Source organism: Anas acuta, chromosome 1 (genome assembly GCF_963932015.1).
Source record: "Anas acuta chromosome 1, bAnaAcu1.1, whole genome shotgun sequence".
Classification (NCBI taxonomy): domain Eukaryota; kingdom Metazoa; phylum Chordata; class Aves; order Anseriformes; family Anatidae; genus Anas; species Anas acuta.
In genome coordinates this window covers 63,870,564-63,889,322 of record NC_088979.1, presented here as the reverse complement: position 1 = coordinate 63,889,322, position 18,759 = coordinate 63,870,564, and the positions used below count along the sequence as shown (strand labels likewise).

The window sequence follows — 18,759 nt, the reverse complement described above, 5'->3', positions numbered from 1 at the left end:
CTCATTCTGGTTAGAAAGGTATTCCATTTCAAAGAACAAAAATGTAACTGTTTTCTTTAGCAGATCTGAATGAAAAATTCAATTTGAGTTTATATCCCAAAACCACAGTGGAGCTGATGTGGTATCACATATTACTTTCTGAGAAAGTAATGGTTTGAGGTCACAAGCAATCCTCCTGTTGCTGTGCTGTTACTGACCACACTTCTCCTTTACAGCTGATTCCGAACAACATGGGGGAGGGATCACATACGAAGGGGTTCCTACAGACCAAGGTTGACTTTAATCTATGACATATACTTACTGGCTGCATTCTGCACTTACACTATAGCTTTGAGTTATGAAACCCCAGTACAGTCCATCTAACAGCTGTGATTTTATGATAGTCTCTGTGTAGCTGTACAGCTGTTAAGATTACTGCCTTATTTACTTAAAATGTTCAAAGTCAGTAAATAAGGAAATAATATCAAGGAATGTATAGGGGTTTTATTTCAAATGTCATGCCATTTAACTATTGTTTAGAAAATAAATATGCAAGTTCAGAAACAGGGTTAAAGTGGCACTACCGAACAGTACTGTAGAGAGACTTGGCTTTACTGAGTTTCTTGAGCTGGATCAGATGTCTGTCTTAGCCATGCTGAATTACTCAGTAGTCAAGGCTATGAATTACTATTGGCTGCTTCCCTGATTAGCCATGGTACTGGTATGCCTGAGACCTTCCAAGCACAGTTGGGGCTTACTGCAGCAGTAGACAATACTGTAACATTGCAGTATTACCGGCTATGCAGTTCTCTGTCCCTTCTATCATCTTGTGCAGTAGGTTTATGAAACTCCTTGGAAACTTTCATCCGCAGGCACTAGATGAAACAGCACCAGTAGTAACTCAAACCTTTGCAGTTCAGCAGTCTGAAGAGTGCAGACACGCTATTGCTAGAAATGCCAAGAAGATAAAAATTCATTAGGGTGATCTCTTCCACTCTGGCCCTGCTTACTGAAGAAATCATTCAGGAAGTCTCTATGCAGAGCGCTACAGAGACGTGCAGTGATGCTTGAGCTAGCTCAGTAATCATAAGATGCATACTCATACCTATAGATCTTGCTTTCCATTTCCTTTTTGATAGCTATGGCTTTGGCCTTTTTGATAGCTATGGATTCACCACATGAAGAATCCTCAGGGTATTTTCAATTGCAAGTAGTTGATATTAAAAAATAAGAGTCTGTGTCATACGTGACAAAAGCAAAATTCCATGTGTACAGCGTGCATGCGGTAGCTATGCCCTTATTTATCATGACGACCTTGCAAAAGCAATGCATATCCCAGTGACTGCAAGGCTTAATTATTTTAATTCCGTGGTCCAGGAGTTTTCAGCAGGGTTTCTCTACTGCTTGCAGCTTTTGCAGAATGTAGCAGCATATCTGATCACTGGTTTAAGTAGCTGTGATCTCATTACACTCATCCTGCATTCTTCTCATTGGCTATCTATATAGTGGCAGATTGATTTTTAGCTGGCTCTGTTGGCCTTTTTAGTGCTCCTAATAATAAAACGCCTGAGCAAAGAGAAAATCTTCTGATAGGTATTTTACACAGGCACACCCTTTCAGGAATTAACCCATGATAATCTTAACAAACAACTCCCTCCGGTACATATGCTAACATCAGTACAGATGGCAAACAGCACAAAGACTGTGCCTTGCACATACATGGAGCGCCTCCTGGCCTCGTGAAATGCAGACCTTAGAGGAGAGATCCTGCCTGAAACAGTCTTACCAAACAGTGATCCATGGCACTTTGTCTCTTCACAAAGCAGCACCTCCGGACTTCCGCTGAGATTCTCCTGGTGCTTTTAAACTTTAGCCCAGGAAAGAAAAATACAATCAAGCAATAACTTCAAACACTCACAACTGCAGCCTCAGGGTGAAGGCTCATTCCGGCTTGACATCTGTTCCAGCCCTGCTCACTCTGACTATAAAGTGACTCAGTCAAATTAATTCAGTGTCTTTAAATACAGCATATTTAGAGGCTTTTCCTCATTGTCATCTGTTTGGCTTCATATAACAATAGCAAGTATCTGCAATGGCTTGCTCTGATCTTCATATCATCCAGGAACCAGCACTGAGACTGGAAGAAAGGGATGGTACATATCCAGGTCTCATTCCTACACAGAAAGGAATTATAGCCAGGGCACCCCCAGCTTAAGAAATAAGAGGCACTTTAAGGACCATGAACATTTTCTCCATATTTTTAACACCTATCTTAAATTTTGCAATTTTAGCAGCTAAATGTGTCAGGCTACAGTTGTTTGGACATAACGAAGAGTAGCTCAAGAACAAACATGGAAAAAATTGCTGCCAATCTTAGGCTATTGCCACCTTCATGGCTTTCCATGGCAGGAGCTGCTACCAAGCAACTGAACTGAAGGACAAGATGGCCATCAATGAGATTTATTAAATAAAAAAAATAAAAAATACTTTTTTAAAAAAACTTATTTTTTATACTCAAGAACTAGGCTGACAGAGAGATTCCCTTCTGCCAAGCAGAGAGGTAAAAGCTATATTAAACAGTGAGCTCTCAAACCAGACACTCCAAAAATCTCTCTCCACTTATAGCAAGGTGGAATCAGGACTCAAACTGTGACTCCTTCTTGTATGGATACAGGGCTAATGTTTCTGTCTCACCACATTTGCCTGTACACAGCCATACACCATTTGGCTCCAAGCTAAATGGCTGAAATGCTAAACGCCTTATAAATTTATGCTTTAAAAAAATAAAATAAAAATCAATAGCAGAAATACAGTTGGCCCGAACAAGAAATAGCAGTGAACAATTAATATGGAATGAGTATCCACTATGCAGAAATATTTCTAAAGGAGAGATTAGCTTTCTATAACAGGCTCCAGTTTTAACCTCCGTAATTTCAACAAAGTAAAACCCAGTCACATGAAATTTCACAGTCACGATCTTGTGCCAAGGAAAGCTTCTCTGGAAAGTTTGAGGTAGATCAGCCAAGGCATCTTGGAGATATGAGAGTTCCAGAAAAGTGAGGTGTTCTACATTTCTTGGACTGTATCCTAATTTTTTTTGGCTCGTCATTACTTAAAAATGGTTGGCCTAGACATTCCAAATTTGCTTGGCTACTACTGGTGCCTTTGACTAGTTGCAGGCTATTTTATTACTAAGTGTGGGTTTGTACAAATTCTGAGCACTGCAGTTGTTAACACCACATGTTGGCTTGTATATACTGTAGGCAAGCCAGTCTGGCCCACTTCAGCCTCCTTCATCACCTCATCAGCTATGCTCAGAAGGCAGTGCCGAAGCTCAAGACCCTTCCCTCAGGTCCAATGGGATGCAAGTACTTGGCTAGACTTTACAGTCTCCATGGGGGAGCTCTGTTTCTCCAGGCTGAAGAGAAATGGTCCAAGGGTGCTTCTAAGCTTTGCCAGTACCAAAGTGCCTCTTGGAAAGCTAAGCACACACCACGCACAGATGGTTTCCTCCCCAGACTTTGTATTGTCTGTTTACCATTCCTTCAACCCTCACTAAGCCTTATTTTTCCCAAGAACATCCCCATAACTCCCAAGTCCCCCCTTCTCCATGGATTACTGATTCAATCTATTTTCCAATTCCACAACAGTTGCAAACTGCTTGCAGGGGTCTGGGTGCTTCTGCAGCTTATTCCCTCTCTTTGCTCTTCTCTCTTGGTTTCCAAGAGTCTCTTACAGACTGGGAGCCGCGTACACATAGACACAACATACCTCATTAAACTTCTGGGCAGGAAACCTAGGGGGAAGATCTCAGCCCTCAAGAAACAAATTTCCCCTGAGCAAAGTAAAAGCTTTGATGAACCCTGGAAAGATTCTGAGGAAGGAATTTGCTCCTGGTAGGAACTGCTCTGTTCACAATCTTGATTTTGACAACGGGAACTATGGCAACCTCATGCATCTCTTGACACAGCCTTCGGCATGGTCAACTACTTTAAACAATTCTCCGTAATCTTTGATATTTCCTTTGACAATGACTATCACCTGCAGAGTCCCCAGGAAAATAAGCAGTGCACAGCTGATCAGTGGTGGAAAACATTAGGACATTAAAAACACTTCTGAGTGAAGTATGTTTCTACACAGAAAGTACCTCAGTTACAAAGAGACCTATTCTTTTGGAGATGCACACATGCATGACTCCCATTCATAGGAGTTACGCGAGTGCATTGAAAGCAGAATAGACTTGAAAGTGTCTACATTTACCAAACATTGATCCCACACAGAAGTACCTTTTAAGAATGACATTCTTTGACCTACTGCAACTTACTTTTGCTCTTCAGAAACAAAAGGCTTTGCAACCTCCTACATTTAAAGAAGCTGTGATATGAACACGCACACACACAAAGCCCACAAAATATTAAAGACAAATAAATAGGAAGAACTGAAGTTTTATCCACACTTCTCATCCAGTTGTGTATTTATCAGAGCTCCTATATATATATGTTCTGTCATCTGTTAAATGTGGATAATCAAGGCCAGCCTGGATGAGACTTTGAGCAACCTCATCTAATGGAAACTGTCCCTGCCTATGGCAGGAGGGTTGAAAGTACATGACCTTTGGTCCCTTCCAACCATTCCATGATTCTCTGATTCTGCCTCAAAAGCTTGGTCTTCTTAGGAAAGACAATGCAAAGCTCAGTCAAGTTTATACACAGACCTGCACTGGATCAGCACAAGCATATGGAGCTCCAAAGAAAGCTGCAGGAAGAAGACTTCTCCAGTCTCCTACAGAGCTCCTACCAGGAGCATCCCCCCCCGTCCTTTGGAAAGGTATGCTACCTCACCAGCTCCATGGGCTGCTGCATGAGCTAATGAAAAGAGCATGAGGAGGATCTGCAGGCAGTTTCCTCCCCACATCAATCCACAGAGGACCAGTCACAGTCTGACCCTAACTTAACACTTGGGCTGTAAACTTACTTAACACTTGTATAAGAATTTATTTTTTCAAACATACTGATTGCAGCATATGGCCCATCGACAGGTTTATTATTATAAGACACTTTTTCCACCAGGTTATAGTCTTTTTTATAAACATATGTTTCAGCACATAATAAAATCCCTAAGAACTGTTTCTGAAACATAATCACTACGCAGGCACAGAAACTACTTTTCAAGGTTTGTCAAGATAATGAAAGAAACAATCTTTTAAGGGACTTCCGGTTTTCTAAGTGTCTTTTCCTAAATGTCTTTTAAATCTAAAGCTACTAAGAGTTATGTATGTTCAAGAAAAGAAAAAGGAAAAAAAAATCACCACTTTGTCAAAGTAATCATTTTTATATTTAGTAAAACTTCTCCATTCTTTAAGCAGACCTTTAAACTGTGCTTTAAATCAGAACACATGTTTTATGGGTGAATGATAAGCTTCTGGGAAAAGGTGACATATTATAAAGCAAATGTCAACATCACACAGCTACCGTCATGCAAACTCATCAGTGTAAAACCGCTCTTCATATTCCGTGCCCTTCAGCGGTGCTAGTACAAGGTCTGTGTGTGGAGCCAACGTAGTCAGATCATGGCCTTGCATCCCCATATACTGTGTTATATCCGAGTTAAATGTTTAAAAGCATGTCACTATTTGATTTTCCCATAAACCACATCTGTGTTCTTAAGAAATAATGCTTGTTTATGCAGATATAATGCAATTTCTCTGCTAGTACTAAAGATTTTAGAAAGATTCTATACTGTACAGTGCTTTCTTCAATAACAACAGTACACTTTTTCCCCCCCAATAAATTCCTGCATTCCTCTTATTCTTAGCACTTCTTCTATAATGTCTTGTGACATACTTAGCCCAAGCAGGCTTTGTTTTAAAACCAACTTCTTCAATATATCAGAATATGACCTAACGCATGTATGCTTCCCAAGAGATTTGCTTCCTACCATCCAACTTTATTGTCTCCTGTTGAAAAGAGCCTGCAGCTGGAATACAAACGAGAAATCACATATGTCTAGATCCAAAGCCTACCTAAATTCAGTGTGAGACCTCTAACTGAATTTAGGGGAAAAGGGATCAGGCCTTGAGTTTGCTGAAGACACTTAAGGCTTTCTAGACTATACAATAGAAGATGTCAAATACTCCTTAAGTGCTTGAAAATATTTTGCAACCCATGTCAACATTTCATTGGTATTTATTATATACGTGGGAATACTGAGCACTTGTTTTGTTTGCTTGTTTTTTCCCTCCCACAATGATAGCCACCATAAAACATAGGTGTTTAAAGACACTGGAAAAAATAATCAGTCACTAGCACGTTTGAAGTTTAAACAAAGAAAAAAAAAACATTTTTTATCATAGGCATACTGTTATAATTGGCATGCATGAGCATACATTCAAAGGAAACTCATTTGTTAAAATTAATCACTGACTTCTCAGGCAATTTGTCAGTAACTACGATCAAGTCTGTACATGATTAGTTTCACTGGGAGATACGATGTGCCCTCTAAAATGCTTCCACAGGCTGACACCCAAAACCAGTGGAGGCTTTGAAGAGTCTGCAAGCAACTTCAGCTGGAGCCAGGACCTGATCGACTCGGCTGTGCGCTCTACTTCTTTCTGCTTTTACGGATTAAGCCTTTATAGGAGAGACAGGCTAACAGTGCCAGCAATAAAATGCGCTCTCTCCACAAGCAGACGGAGCACGATTAGCAATCACACTTCCCTGTGCTGGAAGTGTTTGGAAACACTTAACTGGCAGGATGGTTTTTAGGCTAAGATGAGGCATGATGTGCTTGTTAGCCACTCTAACGAGTCCTTCGACAAGGGGGATGGCTCTGCTCAGCTAATTGCGACGGCTGCTTCAGTGCTGCGGAAACCTGTCTATTAGAAACCACATTTCACAGGTGACTGAACAACCATCAGATGGTAGCAGCTTTCATTTGTTACTGACCCGCATTCACTGCCTCAGCCTCAGGGTGGAAGGCACGATCTCCCCTTACTAGCTCAGAGCTGAACAAGTCCTCCATGCATAGTGAATTATAAAATGTCAACAATATTTTCCAGATTCGCAAGGTATTGCATTGAAACAGTGTTTTGAACTAGCATATTACCAAGGAACCAGTCTGATGATTTCTATAAAGAAGACTTTGTGGATGCATTTTACTCATAAAATGTCAAATTCTGCATTTCTTGGTGATGCAAATACCTGAAGAATGAGGGCACTTTGGACTGTTATTATAGAATACATCATTGCATATCTATAGACTAAGGGTGTTTACTCCAGTCCCTGTCCTTCACAGAGAGCATCACAGAGGTGAAGAGACTTGGTCTTCTGTAGAGAGAGGACTGGAGTCTTTGTTGAGGAACAGGCATGACAGCGACCAGACCAAAATTTATCCTTCCAGTGATGGACTGAAAAGCAACTCCACTATCAAAATTAAGAAGAGAACTTAGCATAGCAGAGTTATCTTAAACTGAGGATCCTATAAAGATCCAATAACAAATTTTACACTCTTTGGACCCTTGGCTCCTTGAATGACACAATGGATTCACAAAGCTGCGGAACAAACCACCACATGTCACCAAGTCCTCTACACCTGGTTGGTTACTTATCTTCCACCCAGACCGACACATAGCACAGGGGAAGAAGAAACTCTACTTTTCCCAGTTAACAGTCATTTGGTTCACATGATTTTGTGTTCAGTCTCCAGGGAGCACTCACAGCCACTTCACAACTCTAGCTATAAAACATCCTAATCTCCTATAGATTTATACTATTTAATACAACAAACAGTGGATTGCACAAAACCTGTGGTGAATCCTACCATTATGACAACTGCAGATCTATACAATGAATAACATTAACTTTTCTTTACATTTAGATCTCTGAAGTGCAACCTTCCAGAAAGCACAATGCAGTAACACAGACATCCAGCTGTAAAGTCGCATCTTCAATTAAATATAACAGCAATAAGGACCAACACGTCCCAGAGCCCAGCGCTGCTGCACTCTCTCAGCTCCCACTGAATTTTTGGCAGTCTTTGGCAGCGTAGAAGATTTGGCCTCTCCAAAGCGACTGGCGTCGAAAAGGGCTTTGAAGGCCTGTAGACAAACAGGCTCTGTCACAGCATCTGTTAGGAGCAAGTTCCCAAGGTCAAGGACCCTCATCAAGAATACTGACAACAGCTCCCTGACATTTAACTCTCCCAGCATTTATCCCTCCAGAAACAGCCAATCTTTGTAAAATGTATACAACAAACATAATGATTTTGGCATGCGTTGCCCTCAGGGCCAAGTATTGAAGCACTGTTTATAATCTACATACAATTTTCAGGCCAAATAAAAATAAAGCTGAATTTCTTTTCAACATTGTTTTTCTTCAGAATGTTACTGATCAAGAAAAAACAGTTTTCAATGCTTGCACCACAGAAAAGACTGGATCTGAAATATAAAATGGTCATAAGACTTCCACCTAGTATCAGTTTTGTGTTTTTTTTTTTTCCTCTACATTATTATTCTCAGATATAATATGGTAGTTTTATTCATCTTTTCACAGAGCCTTGGTACCCTAAATATGGCAGCATGAGTTCTGCTGGAGGAAGACAGCATTTATTACAAAATTAATATATGCAATGAAACACATGAATAAGGGTTTGCTGTATCCAAACCCTTTACTGTAAATTCTTCATGGAACAGATTTTGTTCTATGCTGCTACTTTTACATTCTTAAAATAATTTTCAAGATACAGAACACCACTGGAAGAAATAGTTTTAACTTCATTACTGTATTACTACCAACAAGATCACACAGCAACTAACTTATTTTTCATTACACAAATTGGAAATGTAGTGGCACAATTACAAGTGAGAACCTAAAAAGTGCAAAATTCAGAAAAAAGCCATGCATGCAGCTGCTCCAAAAATAACCATAGTCAGATAAAAGTCTGAAAGCAATTATTTTGACCGAATATTGTACACAGACCACTGCACTAAGCTTCTATAATTAAACAAGACAAAAGGTCATATGGTGCCTAACAAACCATTTACTACATTAATTATATTCAAGTGTGGCAGTCTAATGCTTCATAATAACTAACAACAAGGGAAATAATTTAAAGAAAAGTATCTGATGCTGTAAATTTTCTTTTCCATTCATCAGTACCAATGCTACTAGCTAGTCTTTCTAGTACACTTCAAAAGCACAAAAGGGATGCTGCTTAGTGTCAGGAAGAGCTTTTTAAGGGTTGTAAACCTTTGCTCAGAGGAACCCAGCAGTCTTACTCGACAGAAATTATTTCTGCACTACAAAAGTAGAAGTAATGCCAGATTTTGCATTCCTTGAATTGAGTCCCCTATGCCTTTGTTCCAAAGTTACTGGGTCACAGGAGTGCTTTTTTTTTTTTTTTGTAGCAGTAACAGCATCTCAACAGACCTTCACAAATCTCAGTTTTATTTCTGACTCTGTTCCCCAGATTTGCCTTCACACTGATCACAAATCATGCATATACATCTGCAATATTAACAGTATTTGCAGCAATTTATCATCAAGATAATTAATATTAGAGGGGTACTTAATATATTTTGGCTTCTTGTAATGCCATTAGTAGCTAAATACGAGGAAAAGGAGCCAACACCATATGCCCAAATAGTTCAATGCGGACTGCCAGCCAATTGCTTAGGAAATACAGAAAAGTGCCCAGAACACAGTCTGAAAATTACTGCAGAGAGATTTGCATACAATTTCTGATGGACAAGAAGTACTGCAAAAACTCATGTAAAACCCAACATCCTCTATTATTATATACAGTAACTTACACACACAGCATCAATTTGGAATACAATCATTAGGATACTATCAACAGTTTGGTGTTTTTTTCTTATTTAATTTCATTAATCTGAAATAAGAAACAACAACAAAAAAATCTATAGGACTAGAATTATTTTCTATTTTGCTTACATTTTTTAAATAGTATATCCAGGTTTATTTATACACAACTCTGTGTTTAATCCAAGAGTGCATAGGAAACAATCACTGTGAAGATTTCAAAGGACAGAGATAAGGTGAACCTGCTTGTAATTTCCTATGTTTCTACTGGGATACTTATGTATGCAAACCCAACATCCTTTTTAAGTTCATTTTGTAAAGTTTTTGTAATACTTTCCCTGGTTGCTTGGCCTTTCTTTTCCTTTCCTCAGTAGGAAAGGCATCACAAAACATAGACGTTGAGGTCTGCAACTTTGCAACAAACCTCTAACATTTTGTACACATCCCCCAACCCTGAATGTGCAGTATGGACAATGCTGGGAAATCCTGTCCTCTGCCGAGATGAACTGTAGAAGAAAAAAAGAGTTTTCTTAGTGCCCATCAGGAGTTGTGAAGGTCATAAACTCCATCACAGAAGACTTCTGCCTACAAATAGGTGAAAGTCTGCACTTACAGGATCTCAAACCCAGTACTTTCACAGCAAATGGGAAGTGAAGCTGAGGTCTGCCAGGATGTACCTTTGTGTTTGAATACACAGGCAGGACCTCACCTCCAGACTCTGCGAGAGCAATTTCATCACATCTTCCAGCAGTGCAACTTTCAGTCTTAGCAAGACACACACTAAACCAGCAGGTAACCACCAGAGCATTTCCAGTCAAATCATCACAAAAGCAAATCTGAAGGAAAAAGATACCTAAATACCTCTAAACTGGATTTAAAGTTTAAAAATATATCTATACTCTTAGAAAATTTGCAAAAGTTTCACCTTTAAATGCAAAAATTCTTTCCCCCCTGCCCAAAAGCCCCCCCCCCCAAACCTTATCAAAATGAACTGAATTACTTTTCAGTGAGCTTTCCAAGACAAATATAAATATATGTATGAAAATTACCTGGATGCAGACACCACGCCTGGAAAGTTTCATTGCAAAGGGTTAAAGTTCAGAAAGTTTGCAAGACTGAAAAAGGAAAAGCAGATTGAAAAGCTAGCAAAAACCTTAACCTTGAGGTCTGCTGCTGCCTCCAGCCTATTACTTAATATTTCTTCCTAGATGAAGAAATGAGATGACTAAATCTTACTCCAACGGTTATCAAGTAACATACTCAAATGAGTAAGCTGGCAAATTTTATTTGCAGTACTAAGTGAAACACATTACCATGACAGAATAAACCACAAATGATAGTGGAGCATTAGAGAAGATAATGTTCCCAGTAAAATATACAGGCAGTCCACAAAAGTGATCTATGTTGCTTATTAGAGGTAAATGCAAAGAAACGTTATTTTTTCCTCTGAGGATATCGATTTTTATATGCTAATACGATTGCTAACTACTTATAAGCGCGATCTGCACAAGCAAATGTAGAACTAATTAAAAAAGCCCTGAAAAAGCAACCGCAAGAAAAGGTCTCATTGAGATTCCTGGAAAGCACCGCTTCCCCAAACACATCTATTCAAGCCCTTTAAGCAGGCGAGCCCTTCCCCAAAACACACCCCGCACACTCCCCGCCTGAAAACTGTTAGAGCCAAGAAGCCACCGAGCCGTGCCACCTCCAGTCCCTATGGCTGCGCGGAGAGGGTTTTCCTCCCTCCCAGCGAAAGGCTGCGGAGCAGAAACCCTCCCCCTTCGGAATAAAACCCCCAAAAACACCACGAAGCCGACAAAGCACCAAAAGTGCCCTCCTCCCGGGGGTGCCCCCACGTACCTCCGGGGGCGCTCGGGGCGTTGCGGGGCGCTGCCCCCCGAGGCTCAGCAGCAGCAGTAGGAGCAGGAGCAGCAGCAGGAGGAGCAGCAGCAGCTTCCCACAAGTTGCCGCTCCCCCCGCATGCTGGTGGCCGCCGCACGCACAAAGCGCAGGGGCTTGGGGAGGGAAGGGGGGGGCGGCGGCGGGCGGCACCCCCGCTCCCCCCGCATCGCGACGGAGGTGACACGGGGGGCTCACGGCGGCACCGCCCCCCCCTCCATCCCTCCCTCCCTCCCACCCACCCACCCACCCGCTCTCAGGAGCCGCCCCCCGCAAGAGGCCGGCCCCCCTCCCGAGCACCCCCTTCGTTCCCGGCCCCTCCCGGAATGGGGACCCCTTCCCTTTGCTCTCCCCCCCCCCCCCGCTGTTACCTTTGGATGGGGAGGGGGCGGCTCGGGGGGGCTGCCCCGGGGCCGTGCCGTGCCGCGCCGCCCGGCCTCATTGTTCGGGGAGGGGGCGGCCCCCGGCGGGAGGGGCCGGGCGCTGCGGTGAAGGGGGTGGGGGGGCACCTTCCCTTCCCCCGGGGTTGGGGGGGACAGCGCTGAGCTTTTGGGGGGCCGTGGCGGAGGAGCTGGAGGCGGCCGAGCTGCCGCCGGGGCTCCCGAGGAGGGCGCGGTGGGAGGGAGGCGAGCGGGCGGGGGCCGGGCCGGCAGCGAAGCCCCCCCTCCGCATCGGGGAGATGGCAATGGGGGGCTTAGGAGGGCTGTGGGGGGCTTAGGGGGACCGGGATGGAAAGTTGGTGGCACCCCGAGCCGGGGAGATGGGGTTCCCGCAGCTTCAATCGGCTTCAGCTCTTTAAGGTTAGGCTGCGTTAATTAAAGGCAATTATTTGAAGCCCAAAGGTCTCCCGAGAAGAACCGCCTTAACCCGCTCGTAAAAGCGGCGAGGGAAAACAAGGCAGCACCCGGCCGCCAGATCCGCGAGCACAAAGGAAACGAGGGATCAAGTAGGTGGTAAAGGGGCTGCGGGAAATCCGCGCTCCCACCGCTGCTCCCGCACGGCACCCATCGCCCCTGCTCTACTCGCAGCGCCGGGGAGGACGAGAAATGTTCGCAGTGCAATTGTTGCTATCCCTTCTCAGCTTGCTGAGCATCTAAAAATACCCTGGAGCATAGTTGGCTGCCTTTGTTTAGATCGACTCGTGTTTTACTTAGTCTGCTCCAAGGAAGTTTTCACCTAGGAGTAATTAGCACAATGCTTCGATAACCTTCATTGGGCCGGATCTAAGCTTTAAGAAGTGGCCGGGTAACAGGTAATGCCACTCTGACTCTCACTGTGCCCATATTTGCTGAGAGTAAGATGAGCAGAACAACGTCCCTGCAAAAGGCATGCCTTCAAAGCATGGAAACAAGTGCTGAAACAGACACAAATAGTACTAAAGTGGAAAAAAAAAAAAAAAAAAAGCAGTTAGCTAAACTGAGATGTAACTTCGGAAATAGAAGACACAAAGACGTGAAAGAAAAACACGATCAGGAATGGGTTAACATTTAAAAAAAAAAAAAAAAAGGTTGTAGAAATAATACTCCACGCCAAAAGCAAATAGTGACTGTAAATCCCAGAGAAGTTCATCCACTTATTTATTCCATTTAAGTGGGAAGTTTCATGAATTGCAAAGCAATTAATGAATAAAAATGACATTCTTTTTTTTCCTCTCAGCCTAGGACATTGGCAAAACAAATTTCAAACCTGGAGCTAATTTCTTCTAAACTATAAAAATCCTAATCCATTGGTGTGACAAATGATGTGATACAACTGGTCTGATTGTCTCACATAAGTGAGATAGGACTGAAACAGACTGCGATGTAGCAATATGTACAGATTGGTGCTATGGATGCATTGCTGCTTGAGGGATATCCCTGAATACTATTCCTTCAGAAATCTAAATTTATAAACATAACCAGCAATTAAGTAATAGAATATTTTTCCCCCAGGCTTGCTGCATCTATCTATAAAACAATGTGCTGGCTCATACAATAAACCACAGGCACATGTTTTAAGAAAGTAAAAGGTAGATACTGCTCACTCTTTTTAAAATTATTATTTAATTATTTTCTTTTTGAAGGAGGAATCTAAATTTGTAGAACTCCACAGACTTTCCCATCTGTTACTATTTAAAAATGTGCAGTTCTTTAATGGCTCATTTTTAATAGACAGGTGAAATAGAATTCCAGTTTGGCGTAGAATGTAAATGAATAGCATAAATTAAGTGAGCATTAGAGGAAAGCCAGTAGTGCTAAGATATTCTACATGGGAGACTAAGATTAAACACTATCAGGAGAGCTTGTCACCCAAAGACTCCCCTCTCTGAGCAAATGACTTCCAGAATGGGCTCTTGGATTGGTAACAGATAGTGCTGGTTGAGCACAATTTGTATTGACTGCAGTGGGAGCTGTACCTACACATCTAAACGTAAAATTTATCTGCAGGAGGCAGGTGGAGTTAGTCTGCAGTCCACGAAGGTTTGCTTTTGCCTTTGACATTTCGCTTTTAGCTTAGACTCTGAACTCCAGAACAGGAGAGAGCGTGGCATCCGGTATTTCTTACCATTGGCCTGATTCTGTCTTCCAATAGAGTGATGTAATTAAGAACAACTTCCCTGGAAATCAGGAGATTGAATAGGGATAAGGTCAGTGAGATCAGCATCAGGCACCAGTGATGCTGGAGCAGCCCGTGGAGCAGTTTGAGATCCGGGGACAAAGTAATTGCTGGAGAGTCCCAGGTGGCAAAGAATTTGCTTTCACATGTTCACAGCTTGAGGAATTTGTCTTTTATATAAATTGATAACAATGGGGTAAAGTTATGCACAGATGCTGTTGCTTTGTTACTGAGTTTAACGACTGGTGTAGGTGCATCTATCACTTTGTTTTGTTACAGTGTTAGAGCAATGCATATAAATAAAGGGGATAAATAACCCGATTCACCACGGGTAAGAGTCCTAGTATATTAAAATCTGTGACACGGAGAAAGCTTTCGCCTCTCCTGGAAAAAGTTTTATAACACTTCTTTGCAGTCATCATTTAAACTGGCAGGGTACAGTACACAAAGATCCTTAAAACCCTTGCTCAGACTCATTCGGCCTTGTCAAAATACTTCCATGGTGAATACGGCTCCAATGAAGTACAGAGGAATTTTTCTATTGACTTTACCAAAGTGAAGTTTCACCCAAGTCGTTGCTATTTTATTTTAGAACCATTCTGGCTTTGGACAAAAGAGGTGCTCTTAAAGTTGTGAGTAAGAACTCACAGACCTCACACTGCCCGTTTGTCACAGTTCCCCAACAATTTTCTGCCATTCATCCCTGATGGGATGCGTGTGCTGGTTTGCTGCTCTGTTTCTGCAAACCCTGAAACAGCCTGGGGGTGCACGGCAGCCCTGTTTGAGTTGGGAAGGACGGAGCACAACACAACCTGATCCCTTTATCATCCCCAGAGGTGGCAAGTCTTCAGCTCCTTCAGCATCACTGCTGCAGGGCATGGCTCTTCTGGCTGGGCATCGCCTTCCTGCTGTGCCCATCCTGCGGGACACTGGGATCCTCGTTAGCACTCATCTGCCCTCTGTGTCTTATCATCAGGTATGTTTTTAACAAACTGCAGGTACTGCTGCTAGCTTCCATGCACCTCAGGCGCATTTTGGTGTTGCGGTTGCTCAGATGCAGATGTGGATTTAGGAACAGAGCCTACTGAGCTCAATTAGCAGCTATCCCTTAGGAGGGAGCGTGGCCTGGTTTCTTTTCCTCATACCGTGTTGTGGAAGATGACTGGTAGAATTGCTTTCACTCAAAAAAAAAACAAAACATTTTTGCCCTTCAGAAGCATCCTGATGAAATTCTCATGGGCTCACTGGCTTAGTTTTAGATGCGTGCATGTGTCTGGCTGCGCTTGGGGTTGTTCTTGCACCCTGCCTTGAAGGGCATTGGTTCATGTACAGGGTGTTTCTAAGCACTCCCATCTCTCTGTACAAAACAGATGGGAAAAAAAAAGAAGGGGAAGGTGCTTGCCAGCATGACATAGGTCATCTTTGAAGGAAACGTGTATCCTCTTGCATGTGCAGCCCAGTTACAGGCTGGTGTTCATTCCAAGGTGCAGTAGGAAATGCAGCAGGAGTGGACTCAGAGCCTGCCAACGAGTGTAAGCTGCACTATCTCTGAAGCAGCCCTGGGACTCAGAGATATCAGGGATATTACTTCTTTCTAGTTTTCTCTCTCTTGAGGAAAAGCGTTAACTTACTGCTGGCCTGACCTGTATTAATAAATAATTCTTATATTTCAGTACTGGCTCAAGAGTGGAAGCTGGTAAGAAACTCACAGCCTATTATTTGCTTTACACTCCCCTGTATTTGCCCTAGGCAAGAAGCGTGAACTTCCATGACCACAGCGTGGACTTTCAGACAGACCAGGGTCACCTCTCCATTTGTTTACCCACTTGCACAGCTGCATAGGTTGAGCCATAGCCTATTTCTCTGATTTCTCTCTGTCAAGGAGCTGGATTCATAAGAGATGACAAAAAAATGAAATGAAAAGACAAAGATAACAGGCCTGTCTTCAGCTCAGATTTTCTGCCAATTTCTGTATTATATCAGAAGTCATCCCCATGTTTTGTAAAAGTTGAGCTTCAGTTGCATTTTGCTGCTAAAAGGGTTGAGGGTTTCCATGTCAGCAGGGCTGGGAGCTCCCTCTGGTGCTCCATCCCACTGACCCCAGCTGACATCCTCCAAACTCGGTAGGCAGAGTCAGGCAGGAAAAGCCACAAACATCGTAAAGCTCCATCCTTCATACTAACTTACCGCAAAGCCTTCATGAGAAAAAGAGTGTAGCATCCCAAGGATAAATGCAGCAAAACATTCCTGAAGTCTGGTTGCTTTGATGAACTCTGACAATGCTCTCATACACCTTTCTGCTGAGGGTCTGGAAGTTTCTCTTTCCCACCATTACTATTAATGGGATTGTGCCTTGATTCCTTGTTGTTTTCAATACAAGATTAGGACACTAAAATATCTTGCAGCCTTTAGACATCTTTTATTAAAAAGCAGTCAATGCAAAACTTCGCTGGAATTCAAGAACTGGATATTCTGGATATGTAAATAAACCTCTAGAGATAGATGAGTTTTGGAGCAAACCTTGTACACAAAATTACTCAAAATTAATCTCTGCCTGTACTCTGCATGGTTGTGATTTATGGAGGCATTATTGACGAGCTGCAGTGGGCTGGCTTTTCGGTTGAGAAGGTTAACTGAAATAAACAGGTTTTTATGAAGCAGGGTTTTGAAGAAAAAAAAATAAATGTGCCACATTGCTGAATCATCAAGAAAGGAGAATGGAACAAAAAAATAAATAAATAAAAGGTTTTGAAATGACAGCTCTCTCAATGTGCAGTGGGATACCGCTTTCCAATGAAGAAATACATATTTATTGGGATGGAGTTAGCAGTAGCAAGGTAAATAAGTAAATATTGTGGGCTCACGATTTTAAGTGCCAGCTCGGAGGCAGCCTGACATGTGCAGATGCCAGGGCAGCAGGCAGGGCCAGGATTCACTGGGTCGGGACAGGTAGCCATGCCACTATGTAGCAAGTTTTGCAGCAAGTTTTGCACCTGCATAGATCAAAAGCAGCTTCTCACATTTTGCCATCAAGAACCTCCATGCTTGAAGGGATCTAGAGTGTTGTTCTGCCTGTCCTCATCACCACAGACAGCATCTGCCTTAACAGATCACTGGTTTATCTGGTGTAATGGGAAGGACCAAAAAATGCACCCCTATACCATTTGGTTCAAAAGCTCTCAAAAATTCATTCTCAGAGCCTGCCACTGCTCCAAGTGTCCCTCCACATGTTTGGCCACTAACCATGGGCACTTGCACTTCAAGGGCAATGTGCCAGGTTTGTGCAGGCAGAGAAGTGTCTCCTGAATCAGCAGCCATTGAGGGCAGGATTTGTATCCTGAAGTTCAATAGTAGTGTTGCAGAAGTCTCATATACTGTTTGCACTTAGGAACTGAGAAAGTTAATTTTCCGAGTTGCTTTATATTTTGAAAATGGGTCAGCTTTTTTCATGTTGATTTAAAATGCAAGGGAGCTTTCCCAGGAGTAGCATGGTTGCTGGTTATTCATTGCTAGTTATTGCTGGTATACCATTTCATGTAACTTTGTAGCTGGACTGGGAAATTCTGCCATGTTTTTTGCTGTATGGAGCCTTAAAAAAAGACTGTTTTTTCTTCTCAGTGGGAGAGTGCAGATAGATCAGCATAGCAAAGCAGTTCTCATCATGCATACTTTCCAAATGCTTCAAGACAAATTAAGAAATATGAACAGTACTGTGGTTTAATGCCTATTTGCATATGTCCAGGCTATGTATCATAATTTGTATATGCGAATACATGTTTAAAGATAGTTAAAAAAACACGATTAAATTTCTCTTTTTGTAGCCAATTACTGTCTCAAAGAGAGTCAGCATTTTTTACCCTCCATTATTAAAAGGAAGAGATGGAAAAACTTATTCCTATCTTGCTTTGGTATTTTGAGATCAGAACTTTACAGTGAAAACATTACATTGTTTGTTTAAATAATAAAAGTACAAGTTCTGATGTTAATCTGGGGAAACAAGCTTTAGTCTGCTTTATTTTGTGTTCCCCACCTTTTTGGCAACACAGAAGATACCATACAACTTTACTTTCCCTTGCCAGGCACTTGAATATGTTGCAGTTACAACTGCAAATGTCAAATATGTTGCAGGAACTGGTTAAATAGAAGCTATTATATGAAAAATGGGAAAGTAAATAGAGACATACAAGAAAAGCTGTGTTTTGAAATGGTGTCACTTTTCTGCAAGGAATAGGCATTGAAAAGACAACTTTAATTAAAGTCTTTATTTTCCAGCACATTTCACAGTTTAAAGATAGTAAACAGTATAAGTAGCATTTCCCACTTGGTGATAAAATTTACTCTTTCCCTGAAAATAAATAAATAAATAAAAATTTAGAACATTTTTTTGCATGGATTGTTGTAGAATTTAGGCATGTATCACCAATGTGCATCTCTCTGCTGCTTGTCACTACCCTTCTTCCACAGGTGA

At 42.0% G+C, this 18,759-nt stretch overlaps 1 protein-coding gene across 5 annotated transcripts in view; it reads right to left on the bottom strand.

Annotated features, from left to right (window-relative positions):
- ST6GAL2 (ST6 beta-galactoside alpha-2,6-sialyltransferase 2) overlaps positions 1-12,198 on the bottom strand; it is a 51,659-nt gene extending 39,461 nt beyond the window's left edge. The window contains exons 1-2 of one of the 5 annotated variants that reach the window (XM_068679544.1): positions 12,068-12,173; positions 10,847-10,912 (exon numbers count right to left, since the gene is read on the bottom strand). In XM_068679544.1, the coding sequence (XP_068535645.1) occupies positions 10,847-10,879 (33 nt within the window). In that variant the 5' untranslated portion in view covers positions 10,880-10,912; positions 12,068-12,173. Of the gene's footprint in view, positions 1-10,846; positions 10,913-11,445; positions 11,597-11,657; positions 11,801-12,067 lie in introns of those variants that run through there. The other 4 variants (XM_068679536.1, XM_068679554.1, XM_068679576.1 and 1 more) reach the window with 4 other exon arrangements.
- Between the last annotated feature and the right edge of the window lie 6,561 nt (positions 12,199-18,759).